The sequence below is a fragment of the Zootoca vivipara genome, chromosome 1 (genome assembly GCF_963506605.1).
Source record: "Zootoca vivipara chromosome 1, rZooViv1.1, whole genome shotgun sequence".
NCBI lineage: Eukaryota > Metazoa > Chordata > Lepidosauria > Squamata > Lacertidae > Zootoca > Zootoca vivipara.
Window position 1 is genome coordinate 82,104,823 of NC_083276.1, and position 19,074 is coordinate 82,123,896.

Here is a 19,074-nt window from a genome sequence, read left to right on the forward strand (position 1 = left end):
ACAAATATTTTACTCTGCAGCCTCATACTAGAAAGAGAGTTAGCAGGCTATAGAAACCATCGTTCTTTCTCCTGTACATCACCTTACTGGGTAGTGTCTGGTTGGAGTCACCATTTAGTTAACAAACTTCATTTTGGATTCCTTACTAGCACATGCAACATATGTATGCCACTCACAGCTTATGTGGTTGCTGCGGGAAAACTTTTACTGCATTAAATGACTGACGCCGGAGATGGCACGGATTGCTGCCCACATCAGTTACAGCCAATTTCAGGTAAATTATTTTGTTTGGAAAAATAGGAACGACCTGGATTTCAAAGTTCTAATTCAAGATTGCAGCAACGTTTTTATAAAAAGCTATTTGGATTATTTTTTTTAAAAAATAAATAAAAAGGTGCCATTATTGATTTCAGAGGTGCAGAACAGGTTAATCTGCTTAGTCCAGAGGAGTGGTGGCCAACCTCTGGTCATTCTGGCAGGGAGATTGAGTCCAACAACATGGGCCAGCACAGGTTCCCTATCCCTGGCCTAGACTGTGGGGGGAGAATTCCTAGATCAGGCATAGGCAACCTTGGCTCTCCAGATGTTTTGAAACTACAACTCCCATGATCCCTAGCTAACAGGGCCAGTGGTCAGGGATCATGGGAGTTGTAGTTCCAAAACATCTGGAGAGCCAAGGTTGCCTATGCCTGTCCTAGATCAATGACGCACTTCAAATGTTTGGGCCCCCTGTAAATCTCACCCCTCCTTAAAGCTTGGAAACGCATCTCCCTGTATACTCTGCACACACCAAGCCTTCTTTCTCTCATCTCTGGGACCAATCACATAAGCTGCAGTTAGGCTTGAGATGTTGCTGGAAGGCTAAGCAGCACCTGCATTTTGTCTTCAGCTTATCTCCATCCTTCCCAAGGACCAAGCAGCAGAACCTATTTAAAATTCAGATTGGTTTTGCAAAGCTCACTCGTGACACTACCCTCGACCCCACCAAACCTATTTGCATGAACAAATGCCACTCAGAATAAATACAGCATTACTTCATCTTAGAAGGATTGACTTCAGTTGATGCTTTCTTGGCTTTGGGCACACTTTTGCTCCATGTTGCACTGCTCTTAAAACCAAGAGAGGCTCGTGATGAAACTGACAGACAAATTAGCAAGGTTAGCAAGGCGCTTGTGAACTGGGGCAGTGAGCCTTCCCTCCACCCGCACCCACCAGCATCTCTGGTTGGACTTAAGCTGCATTCCCCCCCCCTTTCTTTCTTTTTGCTCTGGAGAGTTTAGGATGAGAGGATGTGTATGGTTTGTTTGCAAGTGGGTGGATACAAATGACAGATGGAGCTGCCCAGCACTGCAGGGGGTCAAGTCCTCCAATTCACATAAGGATGTTGAGTGAAAGCAAAGGGAGGGGTGGGAAAGGGGGCTGGGTTGCCTGGGTTTTAAGACAAATCCCAAGGAAGGAACTGCAGCCTCCCGAGTGTGTGTGAGAGAGAGTGAGGAGATGACACACAGGCTGAGCAAGACCCTGGCCACATCTGCCTAAAGCCACAGCTTTAGGAGGCAGATAAGGAGGCACAGGAGAGGCAAATGAGCTGAGACACGGGAACTTTTTCCTCCACATTAAGGAAGGAACTTGCACGGAGTGGATCCAGATTAGTGAAGGATTCTACAAGATCGGAAGAGAGGCTTCTTCCACGTTCTCCTTCTTGAGCAGGCATGGAGTCCAGCAACGATACCGACAGCTACCCAGGCATTCTGGAGTGTGACTACGAGGACTGGAGTTCATCCAGGATCCTGATTCCCTCCATCTACTTGCTGGTTTTCTTCCTAGGCACCACCGGCAACGGCCTGGTACTATGGACCATTTTCCGCGGAGGCCAGGAGAAACGGCGGTCTGCAGACACGTTCATTGCCAACCTGGCAGTGGCCGACCTCACCTTTGTGGTCACCTTGCCGCTTTGGGCTACCTACGTCATCCTGGACTACGACTGGCCCTTTGGCTCATTTGCCTGCAAGCTCAGCAGCTACCTGGTCTTTGTCAACATGTACGCCAGTGTCTTCTGCCTCACAGGGCTCAGCTTTGACCGCTACCTGGCCATCGTCCGCCCCATTGCAAATGCCAAGCTGAGGTCCAAGGTCAGTGGGCTTTTGGTGACCCTGACCCTCTGGGCCATGGCAGTCCTCCTAGCCTTGCCAGCCATGATCTTCCGGAGCACAACCATCTTCACTGGGACAGACAAAGTGACGTGCTACATGAATTTCTCCAGTGTGGCCACTGATGAGACCGAACAGGTCTGGGAAGCAGGTCTGGGCTTGTCTTCCACCCTTCTGGGCTTTGTGCTTCCCTTTGCCATCATGCTGACCTGCTACTTCTTCATTGCCCGCACCATCGCCGGCCACTTCCGAAAGGAGCGCACCGAAGGGCTGAGGAAGCGGAAGCGCTTGCTGACCATCATCATCGTCCTGGTGGCCACCTTCGCCGTGTGCTGGCTGCCCTTCCACTTTGTGAAGACCATCTACATGCTGATGGACTGGGGGGTGATGCCCTTGTCTTGCGGCTTCCATGCCTTCCTCAGCAACCTCCACCCGTACAGCAGCTGCTTGGCCTACATCAACAGCTGCCTCAATCCTTTCCTCTATGCCTTCTTTGACCCCCGCTTCCGGCAGGCCTGCGCTGCCGTCCTCTGCTGCAGCCCAGGACATTTGGCAGCATCTGGCGGGGACAAGTCGGCCAGCTACTCCTCCGGCCACAGCCAGAACCACCTGGGAAAAGGAGGAGAGGCGCAGCGGGAGAAGCAGTGCCCTGACAGCCAGGAGACTCTGCTCCGGGGATAAAAGCTGGACTATGCCACAAACAAATGTAAAGGACTTTGGAGATAAGGGGCTCTGTTTTCCTCTTTTCGACCCTCTTCTGTGGGCCTTTCCTTTCTAATGCTATTATCTTTTTCAGGATTCCCTTACCCCTTCTGACTTACATCCCGTTCTGCCTTTCTTTTTCTTTCTCTGCCCACCACCACGTCCCCTAAACCAGAGCGGGAAAAATCGGTGGTCTACAGTTGTTGCTGGACTCCACCTCCCATCATGGCCCAAAGGTCAGGGGTGATGGGAGATGTGGTCTAACATCCATGTTTAACTTTGCCATGTGACCTCTTTTTAAGGTGGAATATCCTGCAGTGATGGGATGGAGCGAAGTTCCCAAGGAACAATTAGGAGCTCTGCCAGCTGTTTTGGAGCTAAAAATACTGGTTGTGGTGCTGAAACATAACTCTGCTAGGCACTGGCTCTGTCTCCTGCCCCACAGTACTTTCAATACAGTTTTGCTTCTGTCCCCCCCCCCCCCGGCCCATCTGTGCTTTTTATGTGCTTAATTCGTGTTGCTTGCCATTACAGTAGTACGGCAGCAGGAAAGGGGAAACAGAGATGAGTTCCTTAAGAGGTGACCAGCTGTCCTAGGAGGCAAGCAAAGCCTGCAATCCTACCCACACATAGTTGGGAACGGGTCCCCTTGAACTCAAGACTTCTGAGCAGGCATGACTGGGGTTTGCGCAGATTGTTTGATCACTGAGGAGTCAGCTTAAAACCTCTAGGCAAATCCTGGGCATTCTAGAAAGGCACATGAAATTAACGGGACAGGATCATCCAGTGTATCCCAGTGGGTTCCACTGGGCTTAGTTTCAAGTAAGCAGCATAGGATTGCAAACTTGGATAAGGATTTTTAGTTTATGGTGAACCCCGCCCTCCCCTGGTTATAGAACAATAGAATTGTAGAGTTGGAAGGGACCCCAAGGGGCATCCAGTCCAACCCCCTGCAAGGCAGCAATCTCAGAACTCATTCTGCTCTGCGGAATAACAACAAACCTGGGAGTAATAACCTATTACCTGTAGCTGGCTGGTTGTTTTGTTATTTTGTTATTGGCTGCTGTTGTCTGAGCCAGCCTTTGGTCAGGATTCCCTGCCTCAGGAGTTTCCCCACCCACCCACTTCATTCGTCTTGTCAGGAGACACTTGGGGATGTGATTAATTTACAGCTCCCAGTTGCTCTAGAATGAAGGACCTCCACTGGAGCAAAATGAGCACAGCTCCTTTTTAAGATCCAGCACTACGGTAAGACTGGCACCATGGACAGAGGGCGCTGACCTGCTGCCTGTAGTTGAAATGTGCCTTATTATGAGAGGCACTGGGAGCAGATACCAGGCTGCCCTTCCCTTTGTTCTTCTCCTTCTTTTCCTGTCCCTCAACACCCCCTCCCACTTTATTTCCTGCCGCAAGATGTGAAGGGAAGATGTGAGGTGTGAAAAACTATCTCCCTTTCTTCACACACAGGTAATTATGGATGGTTTAGCAGGAGTGACTTCTTGGGTTTTGAGGTTTCTTATGGTATAATTCCCCTCTTTCCCCACAATTCACTGGGAGCTGGTTCCTCCCAGAATGTGTACAGAACCCCCCCCCCCTTTTGCAGGCAATATGAACGGAAATGGCAAAATGCAGTTAATATTGCATATGAGCTCCCTTTTAAGGGGCTCAGGACCAAATGGCAACTTTCTGATCATTTCCTTGTGTTCATTCTCCAGTTTGATATTTTGAGCCATGCAGCAAAATGATGCGGACACTGTTATAGGGGTGTTCACATGTTGCATTCAAGGAGTGTACAGTCTGTGTATCTGTCTACACATATAGTGGAGCTGTGCATATCAGATAGTCACACTCTTTCGCGCAAAGACTTGCAAGTGTGTAGAGAAAGCTTGTACCTGTGCTCTCTGCAACCTATGAACAAGCCTTGAGGAATTTGTCTGTTGGCAAAAGGTTTATGTATGAAATGACCTTAAAAATGCATTCTCTGTTCTTATTAAGCTAGAGACCCTAGGACAAAATTGCAAAAAAGAAAAGAAAAGAAAACAAGTTTGAATCTCTCACTTGCTATATTTTTTTATATCTGCATGATTATTTTAAAAACAATTCATGTTTAATTTCCTAAACTTATTTTGTATAAGATTTCTGCTGACCTTTTAAAATTTTAGCAAGTGCTACAGACTGGAAAAGAGGATTTTAGCAATCAAATACTCTGCTTGAATAAAGAATAGCGAACTGGGAAATGCAAATGTTTTTGTATAGATCGTATTGAAACAAAAGTATTCATCATCATCATTTATTCCCCCCCCCCGCCTAATCCAAATTTATTTCCAACCTGAGAATGTAATGTTCTATTGTTGAATTAAAGAATCTTAAAATGTATGAAATCTACATCTTTGCTGTCCTCCTGGGGCAGGGTGGGGGAGGGGAATCTCTCTCCCAGTGGTAAAAATAGATGTGCAGATGGCTCTCATTCTGGAGAGGACATGCTGCTGATTGAGGTTGTGATGCGTTTAACAGAACCAAGTGATAAAACTTTCCCTGAATTGTACCATTTCAGGGTGCAGGTGGGAGGTTCCATGTTTAAAGAACCTCCCCGGATATAGAAAGGTAGCATTTCAGGGAGAATATGAGGTTGAAAAATTCTTCATGGAATGTTAGTAGAGAAAGTTTTAGATAGGTGGATTTAAACATGAAACCCCACCGCCAGCTACAACCTGAAAAGCACGTAATCCAAAACAAGCTTTCCCATTTGATTCTGGTCTAATGTCTAAAGCAGGCATCCCCAAACTTCAACCCTCCAGATGTTTTGGACTACAATTCCCATCTTCCCTGACCACTGGTCCTGTTAGCTAGGGATCATGGGAGCTGTAGGCCAAAACATCTGGAGGGCTGCAGTTTGGGGATGCCTGGTCTAAAGTGGCACTGTGTGTGTCAGCTTCTGTCTCCTTGGACAGAGAAAGTGCAGACCCCAATTTGGATTATGCATATGTGATGTGTTTCTGAGCTGTCAATGCCCTTGTCTTAAAGCCTTGAAAAGACTGCAGAAAGGAGAATAGGAGAGGGCAATCTGGTTAAAATTCCTCTTTGAATTTATTATGATTGATCTCATGCTGCTGTTAAGCTTTTCCACAAGCTTGTTAGTAGCTCACTGGGGGGCAGGATTTAAAACTTTCCTCTTCCTGGGATGCCCCCTGTGCTGCTCAGCTGACTGGAGAACAGCTGAGAGTGGTGAAAAGGGGGATACTGTAGACTGCAGGAAAAAAACATTAATTAAAAAACCTGAACATTAGGAAGAACTTCCTGACAGTAAGAGCTGTTCGGCAGTGGAATTTGCTACCAAGGAGTGTGGTGGAGTCTCCTTCTTTGGATGTCTTTAAGCAGAGGCTTGACAGGCATATGTCAAGAATGCTTTGATGGTGTTTCCTGCTCGGCAGGGGGTTGGACTGGATGGCCCTTGTGGTCTCTTCCAACTCTATGATTCTATGATTCTATAATCATCTGGGGTTGCACCCTTCTTCCTGTTCCTTAGCTGATCAGTGGGAGGGTATTTCGTGGGGGGGGGGAGGTAAGAGGGCCAAAAGGTAACAGGGGTGGGTGGGTGCAGATTGCGCAGTTCTGAACAAGATGGTGCAGGGGGAGGTTCTTGGAGACTATGCATATTGCCCAGAGAACATACAAAATGCAGTCAAGATATGGCCTGTCGGAGATTATCTTCTAATGTCTGGAGAATATACAACATTCGGCTGATATATGGACATTCCATAAGGCCTGTTGGAGATTATGTATATTGACTGGTAAATGTGCACAGTTGCCTCTTATGTGCATATTCTCCATGAGGCTTGGTTAATGTGCATAATGTCTGGTGGTTATGCACATTAATTGCTCAAATTACATACTAAATAGTGAAGGCACTGGCTCTGGTGTTTAGTGCCTATGGATCATGTTGATGCTTGCCTATTGTATCTGGAACCACCCAGGTGTCCATATGCACACCCCTCCTTTGGATCCTTTAGAGGAAGACTTGCCCATCCATGGTGGCATTGCCCTCTTTGCTCCCTCCCACTGCAGAAGCATAGCAGAAAGCTTCAGAGAGCAATGTTCTCAGACAAAACCACAGCTCAAACAATCTAGTTTGCTCTGCTACCAGATTCCTTGCTGGAGCCCGATGCAAGAGAAACCAAACATTCAAAATGCAGAGAGATAAAAACTGATGCCTCAGTGCAAATAACTGCTAGATGCCCCAGTGTCTTTACTACAGAATTCTTGAACTTTCCACATTCAGATTCCCAAAGAGTGCAACTCTCTCTTACTCTTCACCATTATGCTTTTCATCAGTCGCAAACACCAATGATGTCTCTTAGGGCTCCCAGATGTCTGCTTGTCCCACAGATTTGTCCCAAGAAAACTCGCTCTTTAGCACTGAATCAAAGCAAACATCAATTGGGTTTTCAGCAGATTGATGTTTGCTCTGATTTAACACGATAAAGAGCAGGTTTTCCCTGGGAAAGCCCTGGGACAAGCAGAAAACAATTTGGACTCATGCATAGAAAGCATGGGACAAGCGGAAGCCTTCTCATTCTTTCATTGCGGGGCTCTCCCCTATTCCCGCTGTTCAGCTAGCACAGAGGTCGGCAACAAGCGGCCCATGGGGGTTGTTTAATAGGCCCATGGACTTCTGCCGCTCGCTTGGGGACCCCCGCTGCCCACTCGGTTCGCTCCTGTGCACCGTGCTAAACCGGCAAGGACTAGAGTGGGGACCACCTTCCGTGACACTGGCCAGTTCCTGCAGCCAATGGGAAGCTGCGCACGCTTCTGGAGAGCCAGAAATAGTGTTTGCGCATGTGTGCGTGCACTCTGGCCCACTGTGCCGTCTGTGGGACTGTGAACCGGCCCAAGCCACAAAAACTTTGCTGACCCCTGAGCTAGGTGATGGAGAGGGCTGTGACCCTACACCCACTTACCTGGGAGTAAGTTGCATCAAACTCCGTGGGGCTCTCTTCTGAGCAGAGATGCATGGAATTGCATTGTAACTGTAACCTATCTGACTGCCAACATGCTCCCCCCTTATCAGAACTTTGCTACCACAACTATTTTAAGTGTAAATCTTATTTTGGGCGTGAGATGTGCGCTAATTAAAGTGGGTACATTGGTTAAATCGAAATCTAAAATGGTACTTTATGTGTCATAAGACACAATTAAAAGATATTCTCAAAAATTCTTTGGAGTTGGGCACACCAGTAGGTTAGATCAGTAGATTGGGGATGCAGCTCACAGCTTCAGTCCCCAGCATCTTCAGGTAGGGTTGGGAGAGACACCTGCCTGAAATCCTGCAGAGCTGCTGCCACCCAGTGTCAATAGAACTGCTCTGGATAGACCAATGATCAGAGTCAGTATCAGGCAGCTTCCTATGCTTTGTGTTCAATGGATGATGAAGAATCCGACTTACTTGACTGCTTCACCATAACACTCAAGTGACCAAATAATTGATACAGTAGCATCAGTACACATGCTGTTTTACCAAGTTCCCCTGGCCTATGTGAGTCCAATCTTCGCAAGCTGCTTTTATACTAACGCAGTCAATACTATCCTGACATCCCACATGCCTTAGGGGCATCACCCTGACGGCAGATTCTGCTACGGTATCTGTTGAGTATTAGGGCCAGGGAGGAATGTACAGGCTGGGCTATATATTTCTTGGGGAAAGCACATGGATGTTCCTATGGGAAAGATTGATTGTTTATTATTTATGGCATGTCTATTCCACCTTTTCCTCCAATGAGCTCAAGGTGCTGCACAATACATGGCTCTCCATTTCCACATTTAATCTCCACAACACCCCTGCGAGGATGGTTAGGCTGAGAGGCAGGCCAAGATCACCCGGTGAGTTACATGGTCGCCCAGATTTACCCTTTTCCCAAACTGGGAGCAAGGCAAACAGCAACGTGGACATACAAAATGAGCGTAAGCAAATTACCAATGCCACTATCAAACGGCGGAGGATATGCAGCTGTTCCACTTCTATCTAGCCTGCACGACTTCACACAGGCATGATAACTGAATCCACTGTTGATGCTTTGCTTGTGTGAAACAGCTGCATCAGGTCAGCCACCAATGGAAGAACTTTTCCACCACCTGAAGAGTGCTTGTTTCACATATGGAAACAAACAGTTGACAAATTCAGCAGCCGCTCATCCAGTGATGTGCATGTTTTGTGTAAACTGGCTCTCAAAAGTCCTCTGCTTGGTTTCTTCTCACCCAACAAATCCACCTAATTATTTCAGCTCTTCCTTTGTAGTCTCCCTGTCCTGAAAAGAAAGAGGGGCAAATGGTGCTAAACCTCTAGCTGGCAGCTCTGTGATACATTTGCCATCAGGGCCCTATCAAGTCAACTACAGGTAGAGAAAAGCAGAGACAATTTTGGAGGGTGGTGGGGGAGGAGAGGGGCTTCTGCTGGTGGAACTTGCTAAGTGAATTCTGCCCGTGAATGGCTAGCTGCATCAAGTGCAAAAATAAGTAAATATACTCCAGGTTTGGTGCACAAGTTAAATGAATAATGGTTGAGGGAAGTGGATATGTTTAGTTTTGAAATGCTGTTATAGAAGAGGCAAGAGAGGCAGAGGTAATATTTACAATATGAAGGACTACAAAAGGTGTGGCATCCATTGATTTGAGGGTAAGCCTGGAGTTCTCTTGCTACAGTGTAAGAGAAGTGAGAACAACAGTAATAATGAAGGAACAGAGTTGGGATGGCACAGTGACCCCTTCGTCCTTCTCTTGCGGCTTCGGGACAGGCGTGGTTTCTGGGCTGCATTTGGAAATTTTAATGGGTACAAAGTTGCAGCCAAGCATTCCCTAAATGTACCAAAACTACCAACACAATCACTTTGAGTGGTGGATTAGCGACCTTTTTTTTTTTTAAAAAGGTTGATTTACTTTCCCATGTCCCTGAAATTGGATCTGTTTACTTTGCCTTCCTTCAGCTTAGCTTCCACTTCAAGTGTTGCAAAATGTTAATTTCTTCCTGGAGTTCTGTTAACTGCGTCCCTGGCAATTAGATCAAAGCAGAGCCAGCATGTTGTATAATAGTCTCTCCTTAAAATAAAACAAAGGTTTCAAAATCCGAACTGCCAGATCAAGGCAAAGTTCCCGCCCAAAGCTCCAGCGTTCGCAAATTAAATAAAATAGAGTTTGTTAAACCTGAACTGCTAAGTAGCTAAGGTGTAAGGCAGCGGCTCCCAGTTCCCATCGCACCATCACCCATCTCCAGTCCCAAATCCACAGAAACGCCAAGGACCACCGGAATGAAGTTAGTGGCCCGCAGACCAGTTTGGGAATCGCTGGTGACAGAGTTTGTCAGACAATTTCATGGCAAGGCCTTAATTCCCTTTTCACTGACTGAAACAAGAGATGCCAAGATCAGACTTCACGTGCAGAGTGAGCTCTTTGGCCTTAAAACATGGCAATATGAAGTATCTTCAATGGCGGTGGTGGGGTTTTTTTGGGGGGGAGGGGATACCATGTGAATCAGTGCAAAATAATTTATCCTGGTTTTCTCACTTTGGTTCTAGTAATAAGAGATATGGCTTATCCTAAAAGGCAGTGTGTTAGCCAAAATAGCCACCGCTGGGATTTTCGGAAGCCAACAAATGCACTTGTGGGTACCAGGCCACATAATTCCACATTCTCTGGGTGACTGCGATTAAGCCAGATGACTGTTTATCCAAAAGGCAATTTACCTCAGTGCTTCTGTGACCTCTTGATTATAGATAACTATTTAACTATGTATTTACATCAAATAATACCTTTAATCCTCTTGTTTAGGGAGGCTAACCTTGCTGGTTGGTTTATGGCACTTTGCTGTGCAGTTCACTGCTTTGGGGGGGGGGCTTTTGGCTGAAAAGTAGTGTAACTGCTGGGGTTGGGGGAAACCAGCCAACCAAACAAATAAACTTCTTTACATTTCCAACACAAATCTGATTCTATTTTATACATCTTAACCAATCTACTCAGAGTTAAATACCATCTATGGATCATTTTCATGTGATTCACTTTCAATGTGTAGCATGCAGTAAATTTCAAATCGTTCTTCCAGAGTTTCTCCCAAAGATCTAGATCTATGTTATGCCCCATATCCATTGCCCAGTGTGTCACTGAAGCTTTAACCTGCTTGTCCTTTGTTTCCCATTCTAGCAGTAATTGATATATTTCAGACAATAGGTAGTTCTTATTCTGTAATAACTGTCTTTCATACTGTGAGCTTTGGTCCAAAAACCCATTTTTCTTCCCTAGTTTAAACATGTTGTATAACTGGTGATACTTGGCTCCTCATATCTTCCATTGGTTTTAATCTGGCAAATAGTCACCTGCCTTCACTCTGTTTCCCATTTTAGAATGGGAGTAGTTGAGGGACAGAGACTGGATAAGCCATTATCAATAAAACTCCTTCATGGGAATATGAGAAACCCCCTCTACATTATCAGACCGAAAACCTACCTAGCCAATATCGTGTTTCCCAAAGTGGTCTTTGGCCAGATGTCTGTGAGAAGCACACAGGCAAAACATGAGGGCAATAACCCTCCCTGCTTCTCTGACTGGTATCCCAGGGCACCTCTGCTTTTGATTCTGAAGGTAGCAGATAGCTATCCTGTCCAATAGCCATTGATAACCTTATCCTCCACGAGTCTGTCTGATCCTGTTTGAAAGCTGTCTAACATGGTGGCATCACATCACATCTTGTGGCACTAAATTCCTTCTCTGCATGATAAATCGCTTTGACTGAATGGTCGGTCACAGAAGACCAGCCGCATGCCCCATGCAAAAAGCGTAGAGCAAGCGGTCACCAACCTTCTGGGGCCCGCGGACAGATTTGCAAACATGAGAAACTTTTGTGGGCACCACTCACCCACCACTGCAGCACAACAGCCTCTTCTATGGGTTACCACAGAATGATTCTTCCAAATTTCTAAATTCAGCGAGGGGAGGGGTGTACCTTGGGGACAGCAAAGATGGCCTCTGTGAGCACATGTGTTCCCATGGACACAACATTGACAACCCATTAGAATTGCCCCATCCTCTCTTCACCCCCTTGTTGTGTGGAGTAGGAATGTAGGGCAAAAAGAATGACCGGTAAGGAACAAAAATAGATCCTGCTTGCAAATATATGTTTAGATGAAACCTCAACATGCCCCCATGAGGCTAGTCAGGCAATTACTGCCCACACATATAAAAGCTGGGCTTGTGGGAGTGTTTGTTTGCTGTTTGCTTCTTATCTGAAGAAAAGTTTGAAGGCTACAGCTGGGTTAATTGAGGTGGTGGTGTTTTTTTTTTTTGCACGCAAGCAAAACAGCAAACACTTGACAGTTGCTTATGGAAATCATACTAAAGATAGCATTTGGCAAAAGGAAAAAACACATCCTACTGACACCGAATAAGGCAATTAAGAAGACCTCAGAAGTACCTCAGGCCAGGCTAATTGATCTAAGCAGCCCAACAGCACCAGGGCCTGGGGTGGAAATAAAGACTGTTTTGAAGTCTATTTAGGCGTTGATGGACAATGCTCCGGGTCTAAGGTCTTCCGCTTACCAGCAGGGCAGCAGCCCACAGCAAAGAACCATTTTCTTCAGTCACCCCTCTCACGGCCATTGCTGACAGAAAAGAATAAGCTGACACTGTGAGGGAGTTGCATGCTCAAACAGCCGCCCACTTCGCCCTCCCTATGTTCCTGTGTGAGGCAGCCCTCGTGGGAGGGATAGTGTTGTTTCAGAGTGCAGCTGTAAGTGCACTTATCTCTGAGGGAAATGTCTCCTTTCCTCCCCCAAATTAAGCTACAGAAACTTTGGCAGACTTCTTTTGACTCCTACATGGAGCTGCTTCCGAGGCTGGGTGCCTATTCCCAGCCTCTATGGTACTGATGGCATGATATTCTTGTAAAGAAGCTAGTAAAATGCGGGCTAGACAATGCTACCATTCAGTGGATTTGTAACTGGCTGACTGACCGAACCCAAAGGCTCCTCTTCATCCTGGAGAGTAGTGACTAGTGGGGTGCCACAGGGTTCTGTCTTGGGCCCAGTCTTATTCAACATCTTTATCAATGACTTGAATGATGGGCTTGAGGGCATCCTGATCAAGTTTGCAGATGACACCAAATTGGGAGGGGTGGCTAATACCCCAGAGGACAGGATCACACTTCAAAATGACCTTAACAGATTAGACAACTGGGCCAAAGCAAGCAAGATGAATTTTAACAAGGAGAAATGTAAAGTACTACACTTGGGCAAAAAAAAAATAAAAATGAAAAAATGAAAGGCACAAATACAGGATGGGAGACACCTGGCTTGAGAGCAGTACATGTGAAAAGGATCTAGGAGTCCTGGTAGACCACAAACTTGACATGACTCAACAGTGTGATGCAGCAGCTAAAAAAGCCTATGCAATTCTGGGCTGCATCAATACGGTAGGAGTATAGCGTCTAGATCAAGGGAAGTAATAGTACCACTGTATTCTGCTCTGGTCAGACCTCACCTGGAGTACTGTGTCCAGTTCTGGGCACCACAGTTCAAGAAGGATACTGACAAACTGGAACGTGTCCAGAGGAGGGCAACCAAAATGGTCAAAGGCCTGGAAACAATGCCTTATGAGGAACGGCTTAGGGAGCTGGGTATGTTTAGCCTGGAGAAGAGAAGGTTAAGGGGTGATATGATAGCCATGTTCAAATATATTAAAGGATGCCATATAGAGGAGGGTGAAAGGTTGTTTTCTGCTGCTCCAGAGAAGCGGACATGGGGCAATGGATTCAAACTTATTTTTAATTTTCATTTATTATTCCATTTACAGTATATTCTTACCTCTCCCCCCAAGAAACGCATTTCATCCCCACAGCAACCCTGTGTGGTAGGTTAGGTTAAGAGATATGTGATTGGCCCATGTGCATACAGTGAGCTTCATGGCCCAGTGATGAAATGAATCTTGGTCTCCCAAGTCCTAGTCCAACACTCACCACTACACCACACTGCCCCTTGTAACACAGTCTAGTATTATTATCCTCTCATTATACAGGGGGCTGAACTCTAAGCCTGCAGCTTGGTGTTATCTACTTAGGGTCATCAAGCACTTTTTTTTTCTGGGGGTACGCATACCCCTAAACATTTTGTGAATCTTTGTACTTTTGTCCGTTTACTGTAAAATGGTGATTTTCTTGAGTCAAAATGAGAGTACCCCTAAACATTTTTTTAATAGGAAAAAAAAAGCACTGGGGTCATCTAATTTATCCTCGCTGCTCTTACTGCAATCTAGGTTCTTTTCGGTAGTGGCGCTCGCCCTGTGGAACGCCCTCCCATCGGAGGTCAAGGAGATAAACAACTACCTGACATTTAGAAAACACCTAAAGGCAGCCCTGTTTAGGAAAGTTTTTAATCTGTGATATTTTAATGTATTTTGCTATTTGTTGGAAGCCGCCCAGAGTGGTGGGGGAAACCCAGCCAGATGGGCGGGGGTATAAAATAATAATAATAATAATAATAATAATAATAATAATAATAATAATAATAATATAAATTCTTGAACAGCCCTCAGAAGTACTGTAGTGGAAGCTCTTAACACCCGCAATGTGCAGCTAGGGGTTATCTTGTTGTTGTTTTGGCTTTCCAGCAAGAACGATCGGACACCAACAAATACTTCAGATTGTAGCCTCAAACCCAAAGCTGAACACTGACATAATTGCCCCCCATTTACTTTCATGCAGATGCATTGCACATTCCCCCCTCCTAACAGTGCAAAATGAGGGTCCCACTTCCAACCGGAAGCCAAGGACTCTTTCTGTCTCTATCCTTTCTGTCTCTATGCTTATTTTCTAATTATGTTTCTTGACTCTTGGCTCATATCTGGGAAGGATGCAGGGCTGATACCGCTGGCAAGATTTCTTTTGTTCGGTCTTGTTTGTGCGACTTTTCTTATCACGGTGATCTCATAATTTTGCACCTTGTGCCAAATTCATAACTCTAGTGGGATTAATTTGTCTCATGATCTAACACGTATTAAAATAAATACAAAGCTAAAGGAAGGGTGCAGTAGATTGCTTTGTTTTTTAAGTTTCTGAACTTGGATACAAGAGGCGACCTGAGGACTAATTCCATACCAGGGGTGATTAATGCCCAGTTTTGGGGTTTGAAATCCACCCAACAAGCCAATTTTTCCACTCCAGGGACTGTTGTCACCACCAGATTCCCATCCCTACTGTGCTCTGCAGGATACCATCTAGATATACCGTACTATCTCACCAGGAATTCCTTTCTACACAGTCAGGCCTTTAGGGTGGTGGCATCTAACTTTGGAAACTCTCTCTCTTCTCATGTCAGACATCTCTACTGTCTTTTCAGCATCTGTCCAAGTCTTTTCTCTGTCAACAAGTGTATCTTAGTCAGTATCTGTTTTGAATTTATGTGTATATGTGTGTGTATACATGTGTGTGTGTATACATGTGTAGCTGGCCCTGCCACACGTTGCGGTGGCTCAGTTTGTTAAATGGAGCCTCAGAGTTTCACTTCAGACTCCCCTCACCTTCAGAGTCCCCCTGTTTTGTGTGTGTTATGTTTACATGGGCGCATCCCTGTGTCTCCCCCCACCCTGTTCTGTCCCTCCTCCCATCCCCTGGTTCATCCTTGTGATTGGCCCACCCTGTCCCAACCTATGACCTATTTGCCCCCCCATCCCCCACCCAGGCAGGCCCCTACCGCCACTTGGCCTAGTATGGAAAGTGGCCTAGTCTGCAAAGCCGAGGCGAGATACTGTGGAGAGGGCAGGTTTCATCCCTGTGTCTCCCCCCCACCCTGTTCTGACCCATTACCTATCCGTGCCCCCTATTCGGCCTCCACCCCCCCCAGACAGGCCCCTACCTCCACTTGGCCTAGTCTGGAAAGCGGCCTAGTCTGCTGCGGCCTATTCAGTCTGCTGGGCAATGTTAGGCCTTGTTGCTGCAAAAGGCCTGTTTTCAGTTGGTTGCTGTGGAATTTTGTGATGTCATCTGGTGGCGCAGCTTTGGAGGCAGCAGCGTGCGATCTGTCTTTCTATTGGATGCTGCTGGAGTCTTCAGACCTTCTGCTGGTGATGTCTAATTTGGGTGCCACTTTTTGTGTTTAATCATTATTTTAGGTGTGAAAGGTGTGTTTTTTTGGAATTTTTTTTACACCAGATCCCTCCCTGATGGGCAAGGTACGCTTTGCCCTAATTTGATGCAATTCGGTTCAGCTGTTATGGTGAAAGGCTGGGACATCCGCGCACACAATGGGAATACACACACACACACACACACACACACACATATATATTTGCCTGTTTTTATATAAGAAATTGTTTTAACTACAGTGGGACCTCGACTTACGAATTTAATCCATTCCGAATGCACACTCATAGGTCAAAAACTTTGTAAGTCGAGTTTCCCATAGGAAAAGCGGTTTCCCATAGGAATGCATTGGAAACGGAAAAATTCGTAAGTTGAGGAAACCGCATCTAAAAACTTGTAAGTCGAGGAAACTACATCTAGCCGCGAACGGGTTTTCCATTCAGATGTCGAGAAAATCGTAAGTGCGCGGCCATTTTTTCCGCTCGTAAGTCAAAAACGTCGGATGTTGAGGAGCTCGTAAGTCGAGGTCCCACTGTATTTTAATGTGTGCAATGATTGTTGATGAATCTCAACCAAACTCTCTGCTACCCACTGCCAGGTCGGTGTAGCCCAGGACGACGACTCAGAAACAGAACTTGCTGAACAGTAACTTGATTTGTATTTGCTTTAATTATATACAGCAGAGTAAAGCCCAACTTTGTACAAGTTACTATATACACAGACTAGATTCAAACTCTACACTCCAACCTCTCAACTCCAACATACTCCAACACTGAACTGCTGTGTCATGCTGCTTATAAAGGAAAACTTTTAGTCAATCACAGCCTGTTGCTAGACTTCCCTGTCTCCAAGCAGACTTTCTCACGTACTCTTGTTTAACTTGGCTTCTTGCTCAGGGCCGTAGTGAGGCGCCGCGACACCCGGGGTGGCAAATTTCATGTACCCCATACCGCCCCCATCGCCCCCCCATTGCGACGCCCCTGTTCTTGCCAACTCACTAATTGTCCGCTTCAAAGCTGTAGTTTCTCACAGACCTCAACAATGATTTTGTATATGGTTTTATTGTATGGTGAAATTGCTTCAAGATGCTTCATAGGTAGCATGAATATCATCATTATCAGGTACTGTAATAATCATACTGTATGAAAAACTGTGGGGCTGTAATAAAGACTCAGGTGTGTTTTCTGGCTTCCACACAGCTTCTTAAATTAACTTACAGTACAGTCGTACCTTGGTTGTCGAACACCTTGGTACTCGTACGTTTCGGCTCCCAAATGATCGAAACCAGGAAGTGAGTGTTCCGGTTTTTGAACTTTTTTTTTTTGGAAACTGAACATCCGATGCGGCTTCTGCTATTGTTTCCATCACACCTGTTCAACCAGAAGCCAATCAGAAACCGCACCTTGGTTTCTGAATGTTTCGGAAGTCAGATGGTCTTCCGGAATGCATTCTGTTCGAAAACCAAGGTACGACTGTACCATTCCTATGGTAGAGTTGCTGTATTTCAAAAAGTGAAAATCCGGACACAAAAGTTGTTGAGCCCCCCCCCCCTGCAAAATCTAAAAAAAAGAGAGAGAAAAAGAGTTTTGGAGCTTCCTTTAAAAATAAAATTTAAAAATTGCCAGAATAAAACCCACTCAAGGGCTTTTCCTGGCCATTTTAGCGATTTCTGCTTGGACGCTGTTTATGAGAGCTGAATACCAGCTATGTTCGGGAAATTCCGGACGTATGGTGACCTTATAGATGCCTCACACTCCAGAGAATGAAATTTGTATTTGCAGCCTGACTCTCTAATCACTGCAATACTTTTTGCACGCATGTTGCTATAAGAGGAAGCATTGGTGGTGGAAGTCACTTTCCCCACTCATTTTCTCCACTCCCTCTCAATACGGAATGGCATAGTGTCAAAGAAATGTACCTCTTTTCATCTGACATCTTCTGGAAAACATGAAACTGTTGAAAAGACCATGTACAAAGTGTCTCACTGAAGAATGAAAGCAAAAAGGGGGAGAAAGAAGCTTGTCAGCTATTTCCTTTCAGGAGTGGGGACAAGGGATGTGGGCTGCTGTTGTTTTCAGTCCAGAGTGCCCATCTATTAGATTTGTCATGCAGCCTCTTCATTTTCCATTTCCTCTCAAGGAGGGAAATGGCCTGAATGGAGTCACCAGAAGAGAGAATTTAAGCAACATGACAGGAAGCAGAGACTTTCAACCTGCAAATTGCCTCAAGAAGAGCGGGGCAAAGTGGGGAGGAAGCAGCAAAATTCAGCAAAATGTCTGAAGGCGATAAGAAAGGTGACAACATCCTGAGGCATGGCAAGGGGACAGAGAGTAGAAAATCCCTGGGAGAGGTACAGGTATTCATTTGTGTAGAAAAAAATAAATTGAATCCATATTAAGTTAGTCACACTTTAGACCCATTGTGATCAATTAGGACTTACTTTTGTCATGACTAATTTATTCCATTGATCTGAATGAGACTAAAGCATAACTGTCTGTATTTTGGGAGGGATTCAAGCAAATATATACAGTTTTAGGTGTGCACAGTTAAGGTGGATTAAAGTGCTCTTTTGCCCTAGCATGTAACAAATCCACCTTAAAAAATGGACTGAGGGTGAAATGCATTCTTAGAGTCTACACACACAACAGAACCTTGAATTCCTGCTTAATTAAGAACATTTGTTTAATATGGGGTGATATGGAAGCGGGTTTTTGTACAGTCGCACTGGTTATATAACTTAAACTTATTCTCATTTTATTTTTTCAAAACCCGCAGAAATGGGCTGTTCATTGCTGGAACCACAGTAGACAGAAACTGAAATTAGCTAGAAAGAAAAGGATAAGAGAGGACTCTTGCTCCAGCTCCAAATAATATGGGGTTTTAATTTAGCCCAAGAATGATCAGATTACCATGAAGTATTTAGCCATTTCTCCTCTCCAAATAACATTGTCACAAAATGGCTGTTGCTGGAATAAAAAGGGTGTTGCAGTTTGGATAGTGACCTTTGTGTATAATGAATAGTTATTAGGTTCTTGCTTCCCCTCGTTCTCTTGCTAATGAATACAGCACTACCAAACATTGAAAGGCTGTAGAAAGTAAGACTTTCCC

The 19,074-nt window shown here is 45.4% G+C and overlaps 1 protein-coding gene across 1 annotated transcript; it reads left to right on the forward strand.

The window, feature by feature from the left end:
• The first annotated feature begins 639 nt into the window (after positions 1 to 639).
• Positions 640 to 6,291, forward strand: APLNR (apelin receptor). The gene has a single exon (XM_035125130.2). It carries the CDS (start codon positions 1,713 to 1,715, stop codon positions 2,829 to 2,831), a length of 1,119 nt encoding a protein of 372 aa, XP_034981021.1. The 5' UTR covers positions 640 to 1,712; the 3' UTR covers positions 2,832 to 6,291.
• Positions 6,292 to 19,074: the final 12,783 nt, after the last annotated feature.

Coding starts and splice junctions, on each gene's coding strand:
- APLNR (XM_035125130.2), top strand. CDS start 1,713: ATGGAGTCCAGCAACGATACCGACAGCTACCCAGGCATTCTGGAGTGT.